Here is a 26,681-nt window from a genome sequence, read left to right as displayed (position 1 = left end):
CCCCACCAACAGGCAGCCCAACACCCCCACCCCCCCCCCCCCCCCCCCCCCCGCACCCTTCCTGCGCAAGTTAAATCCAGCACCAGCTGAGCCAAGGAGCAGGGCAGCCACGGAGCTCAGAGTTGGAGTAAACGCGAACTGGATTTTTATTTTTATTTACTTGTTTATTTATTTTCACTTTTTTCCTGTTTCTCTCAGCTTCATCGCCTTCTAAATGTCCGTGACGTCATTAAGGACCGCGGTTTTGGGGGCAGAGCGCATCCAGAGCGGAGCAGAGTCTCACGTAAAGACGCGCTGATTGCGCCAAAGCGGTAGAAGTTTGATCTGTGGGGGGGTCAAATCACTCCCCCCTCCTGCTCAGAGTGGACTCATGATGGCTCTAGTGGTTCACCTGAAGACGGTGGCTCACCTGCGGGGCAGAGGTGACCGGATCGCCAAAGTTACATTCAGAGGTAAGATAACTGGATGGGACAAAATAAAACCACTTATCATAGCAGAATTTTTAGTTCTGTTAATAATAACACATGACTAATCAAACTTTAATTCTTTTTATTGTGTTTAAATAATATTTTTGGGATAAATCCATGGAGATATGTTGTGATTTTATTGCTACCTCACTGATGTCCTGATGCATTTTCAATAATCCATCTAACCAGGTTGAGTCAGGTCCTCTGGATGGATTCTTCTTTGTTGAAGCGTTTTGTTTTTTATCCAAAAGACTTCTTCAGTCTGAGGAGCTGCAACAAACTCAGTCTTATAAATAGCACCTCCTCAGAGTGAATCAACCAATCTGTTGGTGACAGCCAAAACTAGCTGTTCACATGCAAAATGAGGACCACCAGTCTAACAACAAAGCGTTAGTGATGGCTGAGGGCCGAGTGATGCAATAACGGCTTTGTAAGAGGGGGACTGCTGGTCACAGAGGCAGGTAGGTCCTCTTCACAAAGATGGCTTCCTTTACTCCTCTCTCAAACCATTGTTCCTCTCTATCCAGGATGTGAACATCTTCATCCCTGAACAAGTGACCATTGGTCTGCAGATGAATGTAGACCACAGAGTCCTGGCCTGATGATGTTGATCTTCTGTGCTGGGCCATCCTTTTGGCCAGCGGCTGCTTTGTTTACACAGTGTATAACTGATCACAGTCCTCCTAGCACAGAACAACATACACAATTTGGCAGGGGACCAGATCTTTGGGATGAACCAGTCTTTGCTGTAATGTATTTTGGGGTTTAAAAGCCACTGGGATGTCATGTTTAGAAAATAAACATCTCAGTTTCTCTGAAACTCTCGCAACATACAGAACAACCACTGGTTTGGGTCTTGGTTCCTCCTTTTCACCTGATGGATGGCTGGAGTCCTGTTTGGGTTTCTTCTCTGCTTTCAGAAAGGTCCAGTTAGGATATCCACATTGCTCCAGGTCCTGTCTTGAGTGGGATTTCTCCTTCTCCCTGGCTCCTGGGTTTATCTGGACGCTGTCTGCTCTGTGGTACAGAGTCCTGGTGACCCCATAACCTGACTGAGTTTGTTGCAGCTCCTCAGACTGAAGAAGTTTTTCTGGGATAAAAGACAAAATGTTTCAACTAAGAAGAATCCATCCAGAATACCTGACTCAAACTTATTTGCTTCCTCACTGTTTTTTTATTAGCTCCCCTAAGAGAATGTTATGCTGGGGTATTTCTTAAGAGTAATTATCAGTTCATTTTCTCTTGCACGTTTTTCACCAGACAGGAAGCATCATAAACAGAGGACTGTAGTAAATTACAGGGGAAGGAGCCCAGGTGGGGAAGGTTCAGTGGATTCATTCATATACCTTAGTGGTTGTGTGTGAGATAAGATGAATCAGAACCAGGAGGGGATTTAGCACCTTGGTCAGCGATCGGTGCTCTATGACAGGTGTTCAGATGTTTTAAAAACCCGCTGTCAGCATCGCAGTCGTGGAAGACGTAATAAGACCCACGGTGTGTGTTGCTTTAGGACAGAGCGGCTCTGAGTGTTGAGCTCTGTGCTGCAGTGATTTCACCAGAGTCTTGATGTTACTTGAAGCGTGACATCCTGCTCAGAACTGAGATGCTCAGCTTTTTTCCTCCATGGTCCAGCTGTCAGCTCTGTAGCTGCAGTTCATCTATTTATCATGTCAAATATCCATGTGAGTCATACTACGACTAGAGTTGAGGCGGTCTTCTTTACTTTAGGGAACATAAAACAACCGTCCTTTGTGATTATTGGTGTTAACTGAAGGCTTTATTTAAAGTTAGGCTAATAAAAAGAGAGTAAATAAGCCAAAAACAGTCTGAAGAAAACACTCAATGTGCTTGTGTATGTTTGTTTGTGTGTGTGTGTGTGCGCGTCTTTATTTTATGTTGCTCATTATGTACGTTAGTCAAGATTATCATATGTTTTTAACAGATGTGTATTAGGATGTCACAACAACAAATTTTGCTGGGCCATTAATTGTCTCAGAAATTATTGCGTTAAACGATAATATTGTTTGAAATTTGATAACAATTAGTAATTATTGTCAAATTTAAGAAGAATTGGTTAATTTGTTTTGAGTGTTGTACCTATTTTCAACCACCGGATGGCAGTATAAGGCAGTTTCTCCGCTTCTTTATTCTGAGAAAAACAACTTTTAACATGAAGGCACGGATTTCAACTAGGGGAGCACTGATAAATCGGCCGGCCAATTTATCGGCCCAGATTTCCTTAATTTTGGGAAATCGGAAATCGGCCGATACTTGAATGAGAAACCGATTTTACCGATTTTTTTAGTTTTAACAACAATTGTCTAAACCATTTATATTTCAGAGCACTACCTCATGGCCAGTTTAAAACAAATTTTATTGTTTCTAGGATATTGTTCAAGGGTATGTTTTTCAACAAAATAATAATGGAAAATTGAAGGTGCATTGTGACCTTGTAACACCTGACAGTGTTGCTTATAAAACACAATCGGTTTCGGCCAAAATCGGAATCGTCAGGTCAGACTTTTTAGAAATCAGTGATCGGTGATCGTCCAGAAAACTGCAATCGGTGCACCCCTAGTTTCAACCGTGAATTTTGGAGCTTCGACAAGACAGGTTTTTTCCGAGGTCCGCCTGTTAGCTTAGCTTGTAGCTTAGCTTCTCGGGTTAGTTGCTTTTAATGATTCAAAAATGCGATTTTGGATCGTTAAAACATATTTTAAAGAGAAAAGAGAAATGGAGGGGTCAGTGAAGAGCACCGGCGTTGAGCTTTTTGTCATCCAGTGTCTTCAGTAGAAAGAGAGAATTATCAGCCGATAAATAAAAATACGGTCGATAATTTTCATTTATCATGTGATTGATTTATTGTTTATCGTGACAGGCCTAACGTGTATGATATTTTAAAATCGTTTTTAATTATCAAAACACAGGATCTTTAGTATAGATAGATGAGGCCAACACAAAAGTTATTTACTGTATACTGAACACATTTGAGGCAGCACGGTGGCACAACTGGTAGAGCTGCTGCCTCTCAGCGAGCAGGTCCCTGGTTCAAACCCCGGTCCAGGGGCCTTTCTGGGTGGAGTTTGCATGTTCTCTCCGTGCATGCGTGGGTTTTCTCCGGGTGCTCCGGTTTCCTCCCACAGACCAAAAACATGCATGTTAGGCTGATTGGTAACTCTAAATTGTCCCTAGGTGTGAGTGAGAGAGTGAATGGTTGTTTGTCTCGTTTGTCTCTATGTGTCCCTGTGATGGACTTGCGACCCGTCCAGGGTGTACCCCGCCCCTCGCACAGTGATTGCTGGACATGGGCACCAGCGACCCCCGTGACCCAAAATGGAATAAGCGGGTAAAAGATAATGGATGGATGGATGGATGAACACATTTGAAATAAAAAAAGGTCTGTCATAAAAACTTTTGACTCCCTAAAGGTTTCCTTTTTATTACAATGTTGCAAATTTCAAAAATCAATAGTTTTGGTCTTAGATTTTGCCTTATTTTTGTTAATATCCTCTGGCATGCTTTTGTAAATCTTGGTTTTGTTGCAGAAATAGATTTTGTTCAACACTTCTTGTGTTTAGCTAGTTTTGTCTCTCTCTACATGTTTTTATTCCCATTTTATCTAACTTAATTTCCTGTTTTATCTAACTTTTTCCAAAATCCCTAAAAAGTTAGGACGTTGTATGAAATGTAAATTAAACCAGAATGCAATGATGTGCAAATTTAATAAATATCACATGTCTAAACTAAGGAATTGATTTTGGAGATGAATGTTGTCCCATTCTGGTTTGATGTAAAAATTTAGCCATTTAACAGTTAAGGGTTCTTCTTTGATGGAGGTTTTTGTTCCATGTTATGGTGCTTCAAATGTTTTAATTTGGTGAGAGATCAGGACTTCAGGCAGGCCAGTTCAGCACCTGGACTCCTCTACTACAAAGACATGCTGTCGTAATGGATGCAGTATGTGGTTTTGCGTTGTCTTACTGAAATGTGCACGGTCTCTTTAATAAAAGATGTCTGGATGGGAACATTTGTTCTAAAACCTTGTGCCATTGATGTGTGCAGGCCAGATAGTTCCTCCTCTCTTTAGCATGGAAGATTGGATTTTTGTGGTTTCTAAAAATAATTTCAAATTTTGATTTCTCTGATATCAGAAGTTTGCCATCTTGCCTCAGTCCATTTAAAATGAGTTTTGGCCCAGTGAAGACGGCTATGTTTCTGAATGGTGTTCACATACGGCCACTTCTTTGTATGATTGAGCTTTAAGCAACATTTGTGAATGGCCCACTGAACTGTGTTTACAGATAATGATTGGATGCAGTGTTCCTGAGCCCAGTGATGTCCATCACAGAATCAGACATGTTTATAATGCAGTGCTGTCTGAGGACTTGAAGATCACAGACGTGCAACTTATTAACTTTTTGTCTTGTTTTTATGTTCAGAGATTTCTCTGCATTCTTAAAATTTTTTGATAATATTATGAAATGTAGAGGAGGGGATATTCAAAGTCTTCCAAATTTTCATTATTTCTCTACTTTAGGTAGTTTTTTGCAGACTCATGAAACTTTGCCCATCTTTGCCCACCCTTCAAGCTCTCTGAAATGATCTTTATACCCAGTCTTTGCACTGATTTGTTTCCATCCATCCATCCATCCATCCATCATTTTACTCTTGTTCCACATTGAGTTGCAGGGGTGGCAGCTTAAGCAGGGAGGCCCAGACATCTTTTTCCACAAGCCTCCTTTTCCAGCTCTTCTGGGAGGTTTCCAAAGCATTCCCAGGCCAACTGAGTGACATAGTCTCTCCAGTGTGTCCTGGGTCTTCCCCGGAGTCTCCTCCCTGTCGGACATGCCCCAAGCGCATCCCTATGAAGGCGCCCTGAAAGCATCCTTATCAGATGTCCGAACCACTTCAACTGGCTCCTCTTGATGTGGAGGAGCTCTACTCTGAGTCTCTCCTGTATAACTGAACTTCTCACCCCATCTGTAAGGGAGAGTCCAGCTACCCTGTGGATGAAACTTATTTCAACCACCTGTATCTGCAATCTCGCTATTTCGGTCAATACCCAGAGTTCGTAGCCATAGATGAGGGTAGGAACATAGACCAACCGGCAAACAGAGAGCTTCGCCTTACAGCTCAGCTCCATCTTCACCACAATGAACCAGCTCAGAGTCTGAAGTACTGCTGATACTGCACTGATACATCTGTCAATATTCTGCTCCATTCTTCCCTCACTTGTGAACAAAACCCCAAGATACTTGAACTCCTCCACTTGAGGCAGAACCTCACCCTCGACTCAAAGAGAGCCATCCACCCTTTTCTAATTGAGGACCATCGCCTCAGGTGCTGATTCTCATCCCAACAGCTTCACACTCAGCTGTAAACCGCTCTAGTGAGAGCTGAAGGTCAAGGTACGATGACACCAATAAGACCACATCATCTGCTAATAGCAGAGACAGAAACCTGAGGCCATCAAACTGGACTCCCACTGCCCCCTGGCTGCACCAAGACATTCTGTCCATGAAAGTTGAGGACAGGCTGCTCTGGCGGTGTCCATATACCACCTGAAGTGGTCCGACTTACTACCAACAATGCAAACCAAACTCTTGCACCACTTGTATAGGGACCGAACAGCTCGTAGCAACGGGCCCCCAATCCCGTACTCACGAGGCACCTCCCACAGTGTTCCCTAAGGAACATGGTTGAATGCCTTCTCCAAGTCCACAAAACAGATGCTGACAGAATGTGCAAACTCCCTTCACCCCTTGAGGACCCTAGTGAGGGTAAAGAGCTGGTCCAGTGTTCCATGGCCAGGACAAAACCCACATTGTTCCTCCTGTATCCAGGGTTCGACCAATGATCGGATTCACTTCTCCAGTACCCCTGAAAAGGCTTTCCCAGGGAGGCTAAGGAGAGTGATACCCCTAAAATTAGAGCACACCCTCCAGTCCCCCTTTTTGAAGAAGGGAACCACCACACATGTTGCTCGTTCAGGCTGAGCCTGGCTGGACCCCATGGGTAGAGATCCGGTCACCAGACGCTCACCATCAACCTCTCCCCCAGGCCTGGCCAGGGTGAAGCCCTGGTAACCCATGTCCAGACAAAGGACACTGAGCTCTTTGCTGTTTTCTGTCCATATGAGTCTTTGGAATTGCTCTTTGTCTGGCCTGTCACCTAGGACCAGTATGCCTTAGGAGACCCAGGGGCAGTTGTTTCTCCTAGTGTCATTCAGGCACTCAAACTCCTCCACCATGATTCAAGGAGGAGTGATTTGTTTCCAATTACCCAAATTTGTAGCAAAATGTTCTCTCTAGCTTTTTTTTCATTTGCACCATTTTTACTGACAGTCTTTTGTTGCCTGTCCCAACTTTTTGTATGCGTTGTTGCCATCAAATTTAAAATAGTTTATTTTCCCCCCCAAATGGTACATTATAGTTTAGACATTTGATATGTTTATTATGTTCCATTGTGAATAAGATGTGGTTATGAGATTTTCAAATACTGTAATTATACTGTTTTTATGTTTTTAAGATTTTTATTTATTTATTACATTTTAATTTAATTTATATGAGAGACACTGAACACATGGGAGAAGAAATCAAACTCATATAATAATGAATCATCGTGGCACATCATGTGATTAGCATCTGCTTTTCTTGGAGTGATAATTACATATTTTGCCACCAAGATTTGACTTTCTAACTAAATAGTATAAACAGTCTGATATTCATCTGATTCAAATTAAAACACAATTATATCTAAAGATAAGTCTGTTCAATCATAGGGAGCTGCATTTGTGAAGTTGCTTTTATCCCCTTTATGTCAAAGTTTCCTTTATGTCTTTTTGCATAGTTGGAAGTTGATTTATTTCACAATATGAAATAGAAAATATGATAAAAGGTGAGTTTCCTTTACAAAAACACTTCTGTTTACTGTTCTTGTGTCAGTCTTCTCCTTTGTTTCAGTATATTGAGTCGTATTTTTCCCTCCAACCTGTCAGTAGAGTTTCCTGAGTTCCTTCAGCTCTAAAAACTTCCTGTCTGGAGAGGAAGACATCTGTCAGAAAAATCAAGCCCCTCTTTCTTCATGCTTGTGAGGTGGTGTTTTACTGGTTCTGAGCCGTTTGTCACTGAAGTAGGAAAAAAAAAAACTCAAAATCAAAGACAAACACACACTTTTTCATCTGTATCAAACTCACACAAATAAAAACATTTATAACTTTGAAAGCATTGAATGGGGGTGTAATGGTGTAAGCAGAATGCACATTTAGGTGTGTTTTCTGATGGAGTCCCCCCAAAGAAAGGATTTTATTTACATGTTGATGCCAGCACAGATTTACTTCAGTGTTTATTCTCATCCATCTGCAGCATTACCTGACAGTCAAACAGTTTTACAGTGAAACATGTCTACAAATTTCTTTTGGATTATGGCAAACTGCCCAGATCCAGAGGTATCAAACCATACTTAAATGTAATCTGCTGACGTTTTAAAGTAGTGCTGTCAGGTATCAGAAGATCTTTGGCAATATTTATGTCCCTGCTGATGTTTTACCCCTCAAAGAGTAAAACCAAGATGAACAGAGAGATGAGTGTTGTCCTTTTTTTAATCACAAATGTCTGCATTATGCTTTATGCTTTTAGATTCTGCAACGTTTTCTTTTAGTTGAATTTCCTTTAGCCACTTTAAGAGAGGTTTCAAATACTTTTCCATCAATATTGCTCAGTTTAAAAGCCTAAACGGTATTTTAGCCATTTTTAAGTAAAAATCCTGTCTGAAATCTAATTTAAGCATATATAGCATATATTTGAAGGGTTACTCACAGTATGAAGCAGAAGCCACATGATAAGCAAGACATAGCTTAAAAATAAATAAATAATAAAAATAAAATTAAATAATTCAGCCCATAATCACTTTTTAGAAGATAAATGTCTCTTATTTCAACAGACATTAAAAAAACATAAAATTTAAAGCATTTCTGCTCCGGTAAAACTAAAACTGCAGTTGTTTTTTTAAAAAGCAGAGATAATCAGTGCAGCAAGGTCACCATGAAGACTGAACATCAGAAATTAATTGAGTTTGTGACACGTCTTTGATGAATTCATGCTGTTATCTAGCCCTTACTTTTATCAAAGAAAAGGCCCTCCAGGACTCGTTGCTCCTCGGCACTCGTCAGAGCCTGAAGAACAATTATAAGTGTGCAGAAATTAATTAAAAATATATATAAAGATAAAAACATGCAAAAGTTTGTTTACTTTAGTGTTCCGTGATGCTGGAAAACATGCTACCGCAATATTATTGTTAAATACTGCGATGACCATACCAGTTGTGATACACCCATATTTTCCCCACATGAAGTTTTGACTGTGGTTGTTGGTGCCAGACAAGCTGGTTTGAGTATTTCAGAAACCATGGATCTACTTTGTTCTTCACACATCTTTAGTACAGAAAATGTAAAAAAAAAAAAAAAAAGAGGGCAAACACATCCAGTTAGTGGAAAGTGAGTGGATTAAAAATGCCTTGTTGATGTCAAAGGTCAGAGGACAAACTGGTTCGAGATGACCGAAAGGCAACAATAACTCAAATAACCACTTGTTGCAACCAAGGTCTACAGAATAAATCTCTGAACATCAAACATGTCCAACTCTGAAGATGATGAGCTACAGCAGACTTTATGGATTCATGCCACAAAGAATTAAAACAGTTCTGAAGGCCAATGGAGGTCCAGCTCAGTAATAGCATGGTGTATCTAAATAAAGTGGTATGTTGAGTTTTTTTCTGTCATACAGTTCGTGTCTGAGATTTATCACAATCATTCCAATACCAATTTAAAGGTTTAAACACATTGTGCAGTCCTGTAGATATCGTTTTACTGCTTTCATCAATGTTCTCATCTTCAAATCTGTGTCTTTAACATTCAGCATTTATACTTATTTATACTGCTCAGGTGTTTTAACTGGCAACATATCCGAATTAAGTTTTTCTGCCTGGAACATTTTAACTAACAACTACTGGCTGACAGAGTTTTCATTGTGGCACTTGTTCGATATATAAACCATTACTGTTTAGTGCTAAGACACCTAAAGAAAACAGGAGCACAAAGAAATAAAGATGACCGGTAGGTGTTAAAGCAGACCGATGATGGACAAACAAATTACATTCATATCAGATTTAAGTTTCTTTTTAACGTTTCATCCCAAATTAACACATAAAACTTGAGACAAACTTTTTGTTTGAGTGTTTCCTATCCTGCTCTTCTCCTTTTATTCCCATCACCTAACACAGATAATATTCTTTTTCTTTATTCAAAGTCTGTTCCTTTTGTATTTCACTCAACTCTGCTTTCTGTTTCTTCATCTCTTTCTGTTTGATCGAATCTAAAAGCCGAGCTGATTGGCAGAACGTCTCTTTAGTTTGAGGCTGAGCGCATTATATAAGCCTCATGTAATCTACTTTTCCAAGCCCACGTCTCCAGTTGGATGAAAACACTCCTGTGAGAGCAGAGCCATTCTTATCAATAATGTAGTAGGAGTGTTGTCTCTCCCACTTTAACCCTGAAGCATATTTACTTTTAAAAATTTACTTCAAAAGACACGTGGATTTCTTAAGATTACATTGAGTCGAGCAGTGATGTGAAGGAGACAGGAATGTTTGCAGTGAATAAGAACAGCCTTTTTGACCTGGTGAGATGTAAGGAGGAAGTTGAATAACTTTTCAGCTGACATCTTTTTAATTCTAACAGCTGTTTTTCTTTCTTCAAATGAACAAAAGACGCCCTCACCGCATGATTTTAATAATATCAGAGCTGGGTCAAATCAGTGGTTTCTAGTCAAACATTAAAGCCAAGGTGACAGAGGCTTTATTAACTTTGCAGCTCTGTGTGTGTTTGTGTGTCGTGAAAGCCCCGGTTACACAAAGACAAACAACAAAGCAGAGAGGGACCATTCATAAGAGCCACAAAGCAAACCAGGTGAGCAGAAGCTGAAGCACTGATGAGAGAATCAGGTTTCTGTGCAGTGAGGGGATAAACACCGCAACAACAGATTGTTAAAAGATGAGAGGGATATGCTTTTATTACAAAAAATTATGACTGCTTTGTAAATGTTTGCTGCATTTTCCGTTTATCTCCCTTTTACATCTCATTGTGGTTAGAGGAGTGTAATCATGTTTAATCATGAGGGTTGTGATGTGGATGAGTTGGGAGTCCAAAAACAGTTTAATCAATTAATTCAGTGGCTCCAAACTTCCACAAATGATAGTTCAAATCTTTTGAAGTATGGTATAATGGTCTAATAAATATCTCACCTGTTGTAGATGGATATTTGAACAAAATTCTGACCAGACTGACAAGCTAACGGTTAGTTAAAGCAAGACCAAAGTGGATTGCTGAAATCTTGAAACCATGCTAATGTCAACATTTAACGTGAACCCTGTTTTATTAACCTTTACGCTGCTGTCAGGCTCACATTATGTGGTTGTTTGCAAACATAAACAGCTCAAGCTAATGATATTTCCAGTGCAGCCTTGGGTGCATCCAGCAGGAAGTGGTATATCTCTTCCAGAAGAACCATGTAATGTAAATTAAACAGTGATGTCAAAGTTTATAAAACATTTAGATGAAGCACAATGACATACATTTTTTTGACACCTGACAAACAGTAATACCTAAAAACTGAGAGAAAACTTTATTTAATAAATGAGAAAACATTTAACATTCTGATCATGTAATGGGCACAAACCACTAAATATATTTTAGAATAGTGTATCTTTGAATTAAAAAGTGTAGATGTATGTAATTACTTTTAGCTTCATTGACACCATTTAGTCAAGAATATTTATGCATTCTGCTCCAGAGTAAACATCATTTCAAACTTCATGTGACTAAAAAGGTTTTTCATTATGGAAGCAGAAAAAACGTGATCTAAGAGCACTTTTGTTCGCAGTGGAGATGCCCCTGCTGTACCTTTACCTTCTGAAAGTGAGATAATAAGAATCATCTAAACTTTGCTGCCTTTTAACCTTCAAATCCTTCTGCGTGTTTCAGGTCTGCCCTTCTTCAGCCGCGTGGCAGAGAACTGTGAGGAGGTGGCTCACTTTAATGAGGTCAGTGTCTTCGTTTACTCCGTCTCATCCCGGCTGCTCTAAAATAATCAGATAAAATCGCGCTGATTTCACAGGTTGCAGGTTTTCCTAATGAACCGTGCTGGAAAGTCAATAATTAGCAGTGAAAGAATAAGGTTTACTTAGAGTCCGTTTGGTTGGATGGAGCTTAAACACTAAAAGTGGGTCACTTTTTCAGCTTTTGTGAGATCAAAACAATCTCAGGGTTTTATTTAAAACCATGTATAAAGTTTCTAAATTGTATTGTTTCTATTTAAGTCTGGAATAAAGTGATTCAGTTTCACTACGAAGTGACAGAGCTGCAAACTGGAGACTAAATTTTTGGGATTTAATCAGATGGTTTCCCACAGGGTTATTCAAATGGCAGCCCGCGGGACAAATCAGGTTCACTGGTGAGCTCAGTTCGGCTCAGCAATGGGTTCATTTTTAAATAAAACTAGAATTTAAACTGTAGAACAAGCTTATTTAATGACAATAACTGCTGGATGTCCAGCCCCTGAGCTCTTGGCTTTCAGTAACTGTGGCCCCCGGAGCAATTTAGTTGAATAGCCCCGGTTTAGCATCACCACAGGGCACAGTTGATTTCTGAACTAAGAGCAGGAAAAATAATAAAGAAATAAATAAAAAATCGTGACCATGTATCGCATACATTTAAATGTCCCTCAAGGGTTTCATGAAAATATTTGTAATCTGGAAGAGCAAGTAAAAAAGATATTTTCATGACTTTTTAAAATAATGCTGGTTACAGTGAACCCTCGCTATAACCACCTTTCACGGTCTCGCTGCTTCACGGATTTGCATCGTGCATTGTGTTCTGCATTCTGATTGGCTAAACAGTCTCAGTAGTTACTGTAGTTATTTGTAAAAAAAAACGTTTATACAGTACTTTTATTTGTTAAACAAATGCTTGGGCCTGTAAAAAGGCTTTGTTCTTTGGTTGAATGTATTATGGAGTATTTCATTGTATAATAATTGTAAAAAAAATAAAGGTTACTACTTCACGGATTTCGCCTATCACGGGTTCTTTTTGGAACGTAACCCCAGTGAAAAACGAGGGTTCACTGTATTTGGTTCCATTGACTTTTTTCCCTTAATAAGACACTGAATCCTCAAAGTAACCACGTGAATACATTTACATTATGAGGAAGTTTTCTTCATGTTCCTTTTTCAAGAACTGAGGTACAAACAGGCCTCACTGTGTGACTGTGTGAGACATTTTTAGTTTCTTTCTTTAATCCTTCAAGGAGCCAGACTTTAAATTCTTTAAACCTGTTTAATTGAATATTTCTTCAAACTTTTGGAAGGTCTTTTGAAGTTTTCGGTTGGAGTTTTTTTTTTTTTTTTCACTTATTTTCTGTTAACCTCTTGTACCTCATAATGACAACCTATGTGCTTTAAAACATGCGTTAAGTAGATAAAGAAAAGTCCTAAAATAAAACAATGGGACAAAGGACCTGGCAGATGTATCAGTTCATCACTGACTATATGACAAATTACAGCTAATAGATTTTGAGAATTATTTTGTTGCTGTCAAATTGATATCCTTGATTTGTATAATAGATGCAGCTAAATATATTCTAAACCAGTTGTATTTGTAACTGACTGCTTGTAACAATGTGTTTAAAGATTTAAAATTGTTTTAGCTTTCTTGTCTGTTATGTGTTTTCTGCTTTCAGTTTGGGAGGCTTATTGTTCCTGAGTTATTCATGAGCCAGAGTTATGCAGCTGAACAATTATTGTTACAATAATAAAAAAAATACTGTACCATAAATAAGCTGAAAAGCAGACAAGACCTTCGGATAATTTCCATAAATATTGATTAAGATAACTTAATAATATAAATTAAACAGACACCTGAGGAGCATAATTCAAAGAAACAAGAGATGACTTGAGACTTTGGCACAGTTCTTTGTTTACTAAATATTTAAAAAATTCTGGTTTAAACTGTTATAAGCCTCTTTGCCATTGATAAGCCCGACTCCACTCGGTTCTCGACTTATCGGTTCTGCTCAGGTGTAGGCGATTTGCCACGGTGACTTGTTTCCCCTCTCTGTGGGCCGTATCATCATTGTATTGTAACGGGTCATTGTGTGTGACGCTCTGCTGAATCCTAACATTGACCAATGAAGTTAGGAAGGTCTAGACCTCATCAGTGGTCCGCAGCACTATTTTTCGAGCTTCCATACCAGAAACTAGAAAAAAAACATACATTGAACATGATCAGAGAGAAAATGGAGGTTCAGTGGTTTGCAGCTGTGCTGGTCATCCAGTGATGTCGTCCGCTGGCCAATCAACAGCTGCTGTCTGCTCACGTCAAAATCATCACCTCGAAGCAGTTCGCTTAAAACCATGAACAAGATGAACCCATATACTGGGCTGAGTGGGGATGGGTACTGACAGTGGGTCGGCCCTTAACTGGTACGGTGCGGTGCAGAACCGTTGAGAGATGAGACAGTGGCAAAGCACCAGTAGAGACAGTCTTATGTGAAAGTGTCATCAACAGTTGTCAAAAAGCCCCTTAATAACATTTCAGTACTGTTCAGAAAAAAAAGGTAAGTAATTAGTGCTTGAAAAAGACTGAAGTCCTAATAAAGTTCTCAGATTTGTTTGTGTCTTTGCCAGTCTGGGCTCAAGCTTTCCGTCAATACTGTTGTAAATAAGCGAAGCTCTTCATTTCCCACTGCACTAATGAAAACAAACCAGAACCCCAAGAAGAACCTGTTTACCAAACCCAGGAGTTGAATAATAAAAAAAAAACTTTAGTGGGTTTTAACTCATTCACAATGTTATTTTATCTCCAGTGCATTTTTTCATTCAACCTTTATTTATGCAGGTTAATCCCATTGAGCCTCGGGGACTCAATTTACAAGAGAGACCTGAATTTAGTTATTCAAAGGAAATGCACATTTGTGTAGGATTCCTCTGAGATTTGATGGTGTTGATTGATTTATTTTCACATTAAATGCTATGAGATGAGAAGACGTTCCTAGTTTGAGTCCTACAAACTCTTCCAACTCAGGTAAATCAAATGCTTGGATGAACCAACATGTAAAGAGTTGTGAAACAGAGCACATAGTGACAAAAATAATTAGTCAACTGAGAAAGAACTGCTGCAGAGAACACAGAACTGAAATAGGTGGGAAAATTAAAAAATAAATAAATAAATAAATAATTTTTTTTAAATAACCTTATTTTAGTGGATTCTTAAAAGAATCATGGCTTTTTTCGCCTCTTGGTTGCTTTTTTTTTTCTGAGAAAAACATTTTGCCTTTGGTATGCTAACAAGCAGAGTGCTGCTTCCTTTGCAGATAAGTTCTTTTGTTTTTAGTCTAATCAGGAAATGGGCACACACTGGAATGGCCACACACACACACACACACACACACAAAAAAAAAAATAACACAGTCTATATAAAAATCCAGACAGAAAACACTGTTAGTAGAATAGGTGAAAACAGGATGAAAAGAACAAAAAATGTGTCCGAAATGATTTCAGTTGAGGAATATGTTGCTCCTGAGGCTGTACAGTAACGGGTGTACGAACTGGGTGACGTGCGTTATATCTTCTCTGACAGTCTCATCTTTGTGCCCCAGTCTTGCAGCTCAGAGGTCATTATCATCGCTCAGCATCAATGAAACGCCCAGTCTTCCTCTGCGACAACTTGTACTCTCAGTACTTTCTGCGCAGCTGTTCATTATGTCAGTGAAGGCGTGTTGTGCCCTGCCGGTGGTCCAGCTTAAAAAAGTCTTGACCTTTGCAAACATCACTGATAACACCCTCCTCATCAATGTCTTCCTCCTCATCTCTGGAACATTTGCATGTCTCAGCGAGCTCAATCCAGGCCCTTAAAATTGAGGACCATTAGCAAAGAGCTGTGTGTCTCGTTGCTTTATGCATGGACTAGCAGAACGCCTTTGAACTAATCTGAATAGGGAATCTGAATTCATTATTCATGGCATGGTGCTGCTTTTAGCTGCAGAACACCAGGGCTTCCCCCTTAAAAGTTACACAGAAGTGGAGCAGAGAACACAGGCTCTGCACTGTATGTATGTTCAGGAGGATTAGCCAATGTACACGAATGTTTAAGTGAGAGTTTACATGTGAAAAGTTTAAGAGAATGCGTTTGACTTCCAGATGAAGTGTCTCTATAAACGGTTTCAATGAGACGTGAGGGATAATAACGCAAGCCTAAAGTTGAAGACCATTTTATTTTTAGTCTTGTAATAACTCTGAAATATAAACGTTATTACTGTACATGGATTCTCTGGATGTTTTGAACTCTGTTTTGACCCCGTTTTATATAAATAATTTTTGAGCACAGCACAAATGCAGATTAGACACAAAAGTTATTCCAGAAATACGTTTAAAAAAATATTTCTCAATATACATCACCTACATCATTACATGCTCAAAATGTAAGTAAAGATCTCAATGTATTAGCAGCATATAGAGGATGACTCTCAGCTACTTCTAAACCAAGTGCTACCTTCATATCTCCATATATTATAGGTGTTTTACATTTCTGAAATTTGGTTAGCTGTAGCAGCCATCTTGCATCAAGATATATCCAAAGATTATTGGTTGCAGACAAACATTCATAAAATTATTTTTGAAAGTTTCATTAAAATCCATCCAGTTGTTAATGAGCTAATAATAAAACACACGTACACACACGCAGGCACAGGCTGTCACATTATCACCCACATTTTATGGCAGAGAGTACTAAAAAAAAACATACAATCACATTTAGCCCTTCATCTTTATGTCCCACTTCTGGTTTTGTAAATATTGTATTCATTGAGGTTGAATTATTTATTTATGAGGAAAATACTGTCCAAATGATTATGGTGCGGCTTGGATAGAATGATACAATTTTTACTTGATAGATATTCAAACATCCATACATGTTCAAATTCACAGAGTTTCCTCTATCTTTACCCCATGGCTGCAGGTTTCTACTCAAGCAGAGCTTCAGCTTAACTTCAACTCTGCAACATTATTATACATCTCATTACATCTTGCTGAGAACCTAACACCAGATCAGTCTAAAATATATATTGTTGAGACTCTGCAGCTCAAAGCAGGAAATACTGCCAATGTTTTTGACAATAACCTGTTTTTTTTGGATTCGATAATTCAGCCAGACAGCAAGAAACAATTGATTGTTTTGCGGCTGTTGGTGGGAGTCTGGGTCCAGTCGTGGGAACAAGTCTGCAGAGATAATATAGTTAGTAGGATGTATGTTTCAGAAAGTTTGCTTGAAAGCAGAAAACAGCCACTAAGCACTCTTTCACCTGATAATCCGGTAGACTCGGTTCGATCGGGGACTAAAATTTGGAACATTTGTTACATTTTCAGCTGGTGCGGTTCGCATTCACACTGCACTGTCAGTCGAGTCAACCTGTTCCCCCGCTCGCCTGTGGTGGCGCTGCACCAAGAACTACTGAAGGAAACGACACAAAAACCTCTGAAGAAGACTCTTCTTCTTCTTCTTCTGGAAATAAAAACAAAAATGGAGTGGCGTCAAATTTTTGTGGTTTTAGGATTTTTGTTTTGTCATTTTTCAACAATGGACTCAGCATGAGCAGAAGATGAGACAGAAGACCATGGAGAATGTTGTTTTTCACACAAGGCGGTTGACAGCAGCGTATGAGGTATGAGAAATGCGCGTTTACTTCCTACACTGTAGTCCACTTCCTGCTTTTGGAGCAGTCTCCGGTCTGCTTGCATTCGCAAAGCATTCAAACCATGCTAGAGTTCACTTCAACCAAATCGATACCTAGGTATTTAGGCGAACCAGAGTTCGCTTTTTTGGTCCGTATCAAGTTAGATTGCACATTTACACCTTCCCAAATGAACCGAACTTTCTAGGCAAGCGGACTAGAGTTTGATTAAAGTGGACTAAACAGGGCTGGTGTGAATGCACCCTAACTTTCTCAGGCAGGTGAGGTGGGAGCCACCTGTCGGAGATTCATGAGATTCATAACTGGTGAGAGAGCAGCTGCAGAGGGAGGCCTTTAAAGCTGTGAATAGTATTGACAGTGGGGCAATCTTAGGTCGTGGTCTGAAAAGCGAAGCAGCGGTCAAGCACAGGGAGTCAGAGGTCCAAGAACAAATCCAGAGGGTAATTCTTAATCCAATATCTGTATAACAAAAGGGGTAGTCATTACAGGGTTAGAAGAGACGGGCGTGAGGTCAAGATGAGAATAAGGCATGAACGTGATTTAAGCACTGGGCATCTTATACCACAAAGGGTTTGCTAATCTGGCAGAGACTTGGTGTGGATGGAGCTCTTAAATTGAGCATGCAGTGGGTTTAGGGCATGAGCGCTGATTAGCGGTGGAGAAGTGGGCATGGCAAGTGGCAGAGAGCGGCGAACATGACAGTTTTGCTGTTTTGTTTTTTAGTTTTTTTTTTATGTCAAGTAATAATTTGAATGTGACTGTCATAAAAGGCAGTTTCGAAAAACTGCAAAAAACCTGACACAGTTTTTACAGTGTCAAGCAAACACAAACAGTGCACTATACATATTTTGCTCCAGTTGATCACCTTTGCTTGTTTATGCAGACCAAATAATAATGGCATAAACTTTTACCTGTGGATGTTTCCAAACAGCACATCTGTGTCAGCCAGTCAGAAAGGTGAGAGCAGATTTAATATCCGCAGTGACGTCTTCCACGTTGAATTCAAATTTTGATGTCTTAAAGGGACTATTTCCCTTAAAGGGAATATCCAAACCAGGGCAGCACGGTGGCGCAACTGGTAGAGCTGCTGCCTCTCAGCGAGCAGGTCCCTGGTTCAAATCCCGGTCCGGAGGCCTTTCTGGGTGGAGTTTGCATGTTCTCTCTGTGCATGCGTCGGTTTCCTCCCACAGACCAAAAAACATGCATGTTAGGCTGATTGGTAATTCTAAATTGTCCCTATGTGTGAGTGAGAGAGTGAATGGCTGTTTGTCTCATTCGTCTCTGTGTGTCCCTGTGATGGACTTGCGACCTGTCCAGGGTGTACCCCGCCCCTCGCACAGTGATTGCTGGACATGGGCACCGGCCACCCCCGTGACCCAAAATGGAAGAAGCGGGTAAAAGATAATGGATGGATGGAATATCCAAACCAATGTAGCTGACTTAAAAACTGTAGCAACAGTTAAAAGAAACCGGTGTTTTTGTTTCCAGAAGTGCTCAAGCACAAGTCTGACTTTTCTTTACCTTCTAAACTTTGTCTCTTTACCACTTTATCAGAATTACATGTTAAACGGTGATGGAGGGCTCTTTACCTGCTGGTATACACTTGAGGTTTTGGTTGAAATTGCTGATGCTGTTATTTTTCTCAGCTGTGAGGTCTCTAGCAGTTCCTCCCCACTGAAAACCTCATCAGCCTGAATGAGGATGTGGCTGCTGATCAAACAGTGGGAAGATACAACAGTGAGCTCACTTCTCTTCCCAGATTGTCTGCATAATCACATTTTGGAGCAGATTCGTGTAAGTCCAATCGTTATATGAGCTCTTCTCTCTACCACTATCACTGTGAGGTTTTTAAACTAATAAACTCTTCAACTATACCTTTATACATTAAAGTGGTCCACCTCCAGAGTTCATATTTCAGCTTCTGCAGCCTCGTTTACCAACCTGATCAAAAAAACGCAGCAGCTATCTCAGGTTGAGACACAAGTTTAAGTACTGGTAGTGCAGAAAATAGGCTGTGAAACTCAACTTTTTTTTTAGCAAATGTTCTTGGGAGGTTCTTTCCCAACTCTCTGGTTTTATGAATAAATGATGACCAGTGCAGAATATTTAATTTGCAGGTAGAGACTAGGAGGGAAGCTGAACATGTGAGCAGAAAAAAGAATTTAAAGGACTAAAACCTAAGTGTAGAACAAAATGTTTCGGCTTTCTGATTTATTTTTTCTAAAGTACGCCATAGCATGCAGACGTGTGGTAATGATAGTTAATCCCAGATGCCAGCACTGATCAACGGGCTGATTTAACCAAACAATAGCGCCACTGAGGCAGGATGTGCAAGAAAATGACAACTCCAGACCTACAAGGCTGAGGAAAACCAAAACTCTCGAATCATTGGGCGAAGCTAAGGGAATTAATGAGTAACTGAAGGCAGGTGGGACAATTAGTAAACTGATAGTTGATGTGTTGGGGAGCAGAAACTGAAAGAAACACAGAAACTAAACAGGAAAATTAGAGCAAAGAGTCATAAAAACAAGATGTTGCATTGGACAATGTAGCTTAAAGAGAGTTTTGCACTATGCATTCATCATGGTGTTTAAAAACATAATTAAATGCATTTCCTGTCTTCCTCGCAGCCTTTGCAAATCAAGACACAAGTATATTTTTTGACAGTGTCTGTGTGCTCATGTGCATCAGCGCATTGTTTCCTGTCCTGTAACTAACAAGTCTCTCCCAGAAGGGATGAGGCAAGGTGATGTAAACACCGACACACAAGACAAGAAGAGAAAATAACTCTTATCAACACTTCAGTTTCACAGATTTAAATAAATAAATTGCATACATTAGGTGAGAACATGTAGACTATAAGGTTTTTGAGTCTTAAAATAGAAAACAAACTATTTTTGTTCATGTGCATTTTTCTTTCTTTCTTTATTGTTTATTTATTTTTGCTTAATTGCAAGAACTTTGGTTTGAGAGACAGTTTTGATTATGGAGAAACAAAAACATTGACTGTTCAGTTGTTATTCAGAAAAATGGATAAGAAAAGGCTTTTTGCTTGTGTTCACTTCAGATACATTACTTAATTTTCATGAAACAAATGAATTTACTCACAGTTAAGGACTTGGATTTTTTTTAATTATTTGTGACAATGCACACAATGCAGAGACTTCTGCATGAAAAAAACAAACATCTGAACAGAAATAAGGAGAAGTTGTCATATTATCTCATCTCCCTGCACTATAATTGGTTTACCATAGCGCAGCTGGAAAGTGAACATTGCTCATCTTGAAACAAAATAGGATTCTGAGGAATTTCCTGAAGGATAACTATATATATATATATATATATATATATATATATATATATATATATATTTCTTTTTCTTGGTAAAACTGCTTAGCTTCAAGATCAAAAGGACTTTATTTTAAACATCAACAGTGGTGAGATGTAACTAAGTACAAGTACTTTGTTACTGCACTTAAGTGTATTTTTCATGTACTTTACTTAAGTAGAGTTAAACGTGGGTACTTTCGACTTTTACTCCATTACATTTTACATGACGTATCTGTACTTTCTACTACACTAAATTTCTATAATGCGTTGCGTTACAAGTTACGTTCACGTTGGGATTTTTTATTTGTTGGTCAGTTTGAAAGTGACCAATGGTGAGAGGGGAGTTGGTCCAATGAATCACTGCACAGTGGGCAGGTAACATTAAACCCACCTTCAAGAAGAGCTGGGCCAAATGTATGTACGTCATTGAGCTGGGCGCACCTGCAGCACTGCTAATACACCCAAAATGGATTCCACCACGGAGAGTCAGCCAGAAGATTCACGCCACCCATGGTCTTATTGAAAGATGATTGAAAGACTGTTCAGTACAACAGGACAGATTTTCTCCCAAAAGAGTCAGACTGGACTCAAAAAACATTGAAAACCAACTTCTTCTGATTATGAACGAGAAATTCTTGCTGCAGTATTAAAATGCGTCAGTGCACGGGCTGTTAGGAGACAAGAGACGTCTCCAAATGTCTCGTCACTCGGGTCCAAGTTTTGAAAACGGTGTCAGAAAATTAAAATATTGTTCACTATTGACCCATTACAAGGTTGACTAGACAGTATTTTAACTAGACAACAAAGTTCAAGCTCAATAATCCAGGTATACAGTCCAACATTTTTCAGTCTGTCCAGATGACCTGACTGAAAAATGTTGGATATTTTAACTAGAGTTGATGACAAACTGGAGATGAAATGATCAGTGCCTATTTTTTTGTTAGTTGTGTCTAATGCTCCTTTGTTCAGGCAGACAACTTTTACTTAAATGTGTTTACTGCAGTTAAAATGACACATTGGTTTTGCTTTGTGTTAAATAAAAACGTTCAAAGGTATAATAATCATTCCTCTTTCTTATTTTGCTTAACGACATTTAACTCTGCAGGTCATCTCAGAAATTCTGACGCACAGAATCACAAGTCCAGGTGTGAACTGTGTCACAGAGTAAACACAATAAAAAACATGTATTATCTGCAGCATTGTTCATTAAAATGGCTCAACACTATTAATGTATTACAGAAAATATACATACGGCAGGCACACTTAATGATATTGTAGACCATTGCATTAGGTAATACATTCAGAAAGTAATTTTACTTTTAATACTTTAAGTATTTTTAAAAGCAAGTACTTATTTACTTTTACTTCAGTAAAAACGTTAATGTGGTACTTCTACTTTTACTAGAGTACATTTTTGTCTGTTTATTTGTCCTTTTACTTAAGTACAGTGTTTGAATATTTTCTCCACCACTGAACATCAATGCGGCACTTTTTTTTGGTATGAGAAGTTTGGATTCTTTTAATGACAAAAAACAGCAGCAACATAAAGGATCAAAGTTTCTGGCTGCAAATGTCACTCCTGAATAAACATATATTCAGACTGAATATCAGTTTATTTATTTGCTTATGGCAACATGGGTGCACAAACCTTTTTATTTGCTACAAACTAAAGCTGAGGCTGAAAAAGTAGGGGGGAAAAACAGGCGTGCACAGTAAGAGTGACACTTGAGAAATCGGAAGAACTAAATTGGGCCAAAGTTGGTGCTGGTGGTGTGAGCATTGGGGCAGTGCTGTCAGTAAACACACCAAGGCTGACTTCCTCTGCAGAGCCATCAGTGATGCTGTTTGAGCTTTACTCTGAGGTGCACATAAACAATCCCTCATGCACTGTGCATGCTGTGCAGTCCAGAGATGTGGAAACTGGACCTTTCTCATGAAATACAAAAAGTTTCTGCAAAAAAAATGAACTTTAAAACAAAGTTTTACACAATCTGCAGTAATGAAGCTGTAAGTAGTCACAGCTTATTAAACAGGCTGTAGAAGTAAGAGGCTGTAATTGCTATGTTTTCTAGAAGTACATATAAAAACATGTCACATTGATGAAGCTTATCTATTTAAACTACATCGGCAAAAACAATCTGATACCTGGAAAGTGGAGCATGACTAAAACCACGATAATAAACATGAAATTGCACATAAATTGGCTTACTAGTAATGCAGCAGTAATGAGAAGCTGATGTTACTCTTATCTTTTGAGAATACATCCGAGCCTGCAGCATCGAGCTGCAGAGGGCTGCGTCATGAGCTTACAACGAGCCTGCAAACTTGAATCAAAAAGCACACGGAACATTTGCCTCCTGTACGTGTCAAATTTCTCCCAAACCCCTTTTTTTAGGGAGCAAGCACAAAATATAGAACCTATTCTTCATAATTAATCATAGTGGAGTTTTCTCCAGCGGTTTCCATGGCAACAGTCATGATACATCAATAGATGATGAGTAGGGAAACTGAGGATGACCCGGTCCTCTGTGTACTCACCACAATGCTAGAGAGTGTGACCACAGCAGTAATAGCTTTTTCGCCTCTGATCATCGGAGCAGTTAGTCGCTCTGACTGCCACAACAGCCCCGAGAAGTTTGCTGTTAGTAAGATCATACCTGTCAGTTTAATGAACGGCCTCGCTCCAGCGATTAGGAACACAGAGAGATTAAGAGCGGTGTTCTATTCTGACAAACTCGAGATCTAAAAAAAAAAAGGCTTTTTCATGTCAGTGCATCTTCTCAGAATACAGTCTTCTCTTATCACAAGAAGAAGTTAGACTAAGAGACTTAATGCTGGTGTAGAACTATTGCAGCAGTTTTACATCATTTAGGGTTTTAGGGATCTGTTAGTTTCAATTCTGACTGTGCAGAGAAGAAATAACAAAGCAGAATGGGACTTTTTGTGATATGGCACTTGCTAGAGTATCCAACTGCACTTTAATGTTTCACATGTTGTAAAGCAGAGATCAGTCATTTTATTGGGATCACTTCATTTAGACATCTCAACTGGGCATGCGCACAGACTGTTGTAGCTTCTTCATCATTTCTGATTTCAACATATCACAATTCATTTCTAACCATGAAAAGGTTGAACATTGTTCAAGTTGTCAGTGACTCTGTTCAATTCAAAGCTTCAATAAATCGGTGAGCAAGAATGATGTTTTCCTCTGTGATCTTCACTTGTTTTCTTTGTGAGTTTATTATTCTTGTTCGAGTGCACAGCTCTTTTAAAATTTTGTTTTGTTTAAGTACCGTATTTGTCGCCGTACACACCACGCCACCGTATAAGTCGCATCAGTCCAAAAATGTCTAATAAAGTGAAAAAAAACATAAATATGTCGCTTCTCCGTATAAGTCGCATCTATTATGCGTTACTGCTGACGCGTCACATTTGTTATACTTCACCGCTGACCACCCGGAAACATAAGCCGGTGTGCCACAACTCGATTGGCTGCCAAATGGCGACCGCGGGAGCATGCACAGGAGGACTTTAACACGAATTTAACAAGATTAACACTTAAAAACAATTATTTGTTTGCTCGAAATTATAGTAAAGGTGTGTCTCAGTTGAACTTTTGCTTAATAAATGCACTTTGACGATCAAATCAGCTGCATTTCATCTGGATGGCATAGCGAAATGCAGCTGATTTGACGTTTGCTGTTCCGGAGCGAGACAAAGGTGGTGTCTATGGCAAGCCGAGTGTCTTATTAATAGCCACTTTCAGCTATTAATGAGACACTTGGCTTGCCATATTAGTCGAGAGCCCTCTAGCAGCTGAAATTTGTAGTGTTCAATATTTTCCATGTCAGAATGAATGAAGTCATCAGATCTCAGACAAAAAATTGTTTATAAATATGTCGCTTCGGTGTATAAGTTGCAGCAGGACTTGCAAATTTATGCAAAATAGTGCGACTTATACGGTAAAATATATGGTAATTTAGGTTTAGCGTTTTCTTTGGTTTATAAAGCCCTTTATTTAACGTAAGTTTTATCAGTGGTTTTGTTTCAACATGTGTCTAACTGTTCACACAAATGAGAAAATAGAAAATATGGGTTGAGTATGCAGACAAAGTATTTTGGAAGAAGCTGAAAAAAACACAAATGCATATATTATCAAGTTTTTAAAAAGTGCTATTTGTTGTCATCATTGTGTATATTCCCATACAATAATGGAATTGGTTCTCTGCATTTAACCCATCACACGTGAGATACACCCAGGTGGAGCAGAGGGCAGCTATGTAGCTATCCGGGGAGCAATTAGGGATTAGGTGTCTTGCTTAAGGACACCACAACATGTGGGCATGGCAGGGAGTTGATCCTGTGACTTTCTGGTCCCAAGTTGGCTGCCCGACCTCAAAACCATTCCGTCTCCTATTTTGGCCCCATTTTTTAAAAACTTGTTTTCCAGATTTTCTTCAAAAGTTAAAAATGTGTGTACTATGAAACTGATTAACTTGACTTACAGAGATAATATTTCATCTCATAATGTTGCGCCGTTTAGTCAAAGAAACAGGACGTTTTAGAAAGCACCATTCAATAAAAATGGCTTATTCTGTCTTGTTGTACAATAATGCTTAGGCACAACTTAAACTATAATTATCACAGTTGGCAAGGATTTAGAACCCAGAATGCAGACTATTAACATATGAACTTAAATTAAACTTGTTTATTCTTTAAAGAAAACATAACAGCAAACCTCGAAGTGAAGACTGAGAGACTGTGGCATAAGTGACCAACAATGAACTGATTTGAAAGTGAAGAGAGACAGGTGTTAAAGGACTGGGCTCATGAGGCATTAGGTCAAACATGTCATCAGTGCAAAAATGGGAACAGGTAAGAGTGGGCGGGGCAAGCACCGGGCGGGGAGCTGACCTGAGGAGAAGTGAACTGATGATTGAAAAAACAAAAGAAAACACAGAAATAAACATAATAAACCATGAAGGGAATAAATCTAAACCTAAAATACATAAGTAACTGAAAACACAGAGCATGACAATTGTGTTTAATTTATTAGCAAGTTTTACCTAATTTAAGTTATTTACATTCAATACTTATTCCATTCTATTTTATTCTATTTATTAGAACAAGAATAATGCCAAATAAGTTCAAAGAAAAAATTTAAAAAATGATTTGATCCACATTTCAAACTGCTTAAACTAAGTATCTGAAAGTTGGAGCTTCTATTAATAGAAAAAAGAAAAAGTGGGAGCTATAGTGTTCCTACAAACTGACTGTAAATAGTACAAGTGTTTGTATTATACACATTTATGATTCTCTGGGGAAATTAACACGTCTGCTTAATGTTTGTGGTGATGAACAAACAAAGCATGATCACGTTACAGTGTGTATTATTTGAGCTTGTGTGTGTTACCTTCCTGCCGTTGTTTGTTCCTTATTAACACCATGCTGGGGGATGTTTCTTTCTTTTCAGCGGCTGAAACACACCTGAGGAGAGTTCGTTAGAAAGAAGCCGATATAAACTCAGACAGGGGCTGTCACTTGGAGGTGGTTTGTATGCTCTCAGAGAGCAATGCTGGCCTCGGTAGATTAGTGTCTGAGAAGAGAAGGGCTCAGACTTCAGATTTAAAGCAGACACACACACACAGACTTGGTTAAAGATCCTTCAAGGCAGGTCTAACAGTGGCAGGTGGGAACCACAGGTTTTGGTAATGGAACCGTCCTGATGGATTGGTTGTCTGACAGCCTGCAGAGTTTTTCTGAAAAAGAGGCCAAACGCAGCAGGGAGGGAATGAGTTTTAAATCACCTGTGTGACCCTTACTGCTTCCATTTCATTTGGCTTTTTACTCAATTTATAATAAACAGTAAGTTACTGAATATGAATCAACATGTTGATTCATCATCCTTTTAACCTCTAACATGGTCCTGTTTTTCTTTCTTTTTTTTTATCATTTTAAAACCATTTCCTGCTAATTCAACAAAGCAGAGGAGAATAATGTGCTTCGGTCCTGTCAAACTTCAACAAAATTCTTGTTACATAATTATGATGGAGTATTAGGTCCACGCTAAGAAAAAAAAAACATT

The 26,681-nt window shown here is 39.1% G+C and overlaps 1 protein-coding gene across 1 annotated transcript in view; it reads left to right on the top strand.

The window, feature by feature from the left end:
• The first annotated feature begins 327 nt into the window (after nucleotides 1–327).
• The window catches only part of otofa (otoferlin a), a 91,901-nt gene continuing 65,547 nt past the window's right edge, over nucleotides 328–26,681 (top strand). The window contains exons 1-2 of the mRNA XM_037685877.1: nucleotides 328–452; nucleotides 11,506–11,564. Coding sequence (XP_037541805.1) covers nucleotides 371–452; nucleotides 11,506–11,564 — 141 coding nt within the window. The 5' untranslated portion in view covers nucleotides 328–370. The remainder of the gene's footprint in view (nucleotides 453–11,505; nucleotides 11,565–26,681) is intronic.

Source organism: Nematolebias whitei, chromosome 12 (assembly GCF_014905685.2).
Source record: "Nematolebias whitei isolate Nwh7 chromosome 12, NemWhi1, whole genome shotgun sequence".
Classification (NCBI taxonomy): Eukaryota; Metazoa; Chordata; class Actinopteri; order Cyprinodontiformes; family Rivulidae; genus Nematolebias; species Nematolebias whitei.
Note: the sequence above shows the minus strand (reverse complement) of the source record. Positions and strands in the feature narration are given on the sequence as shown.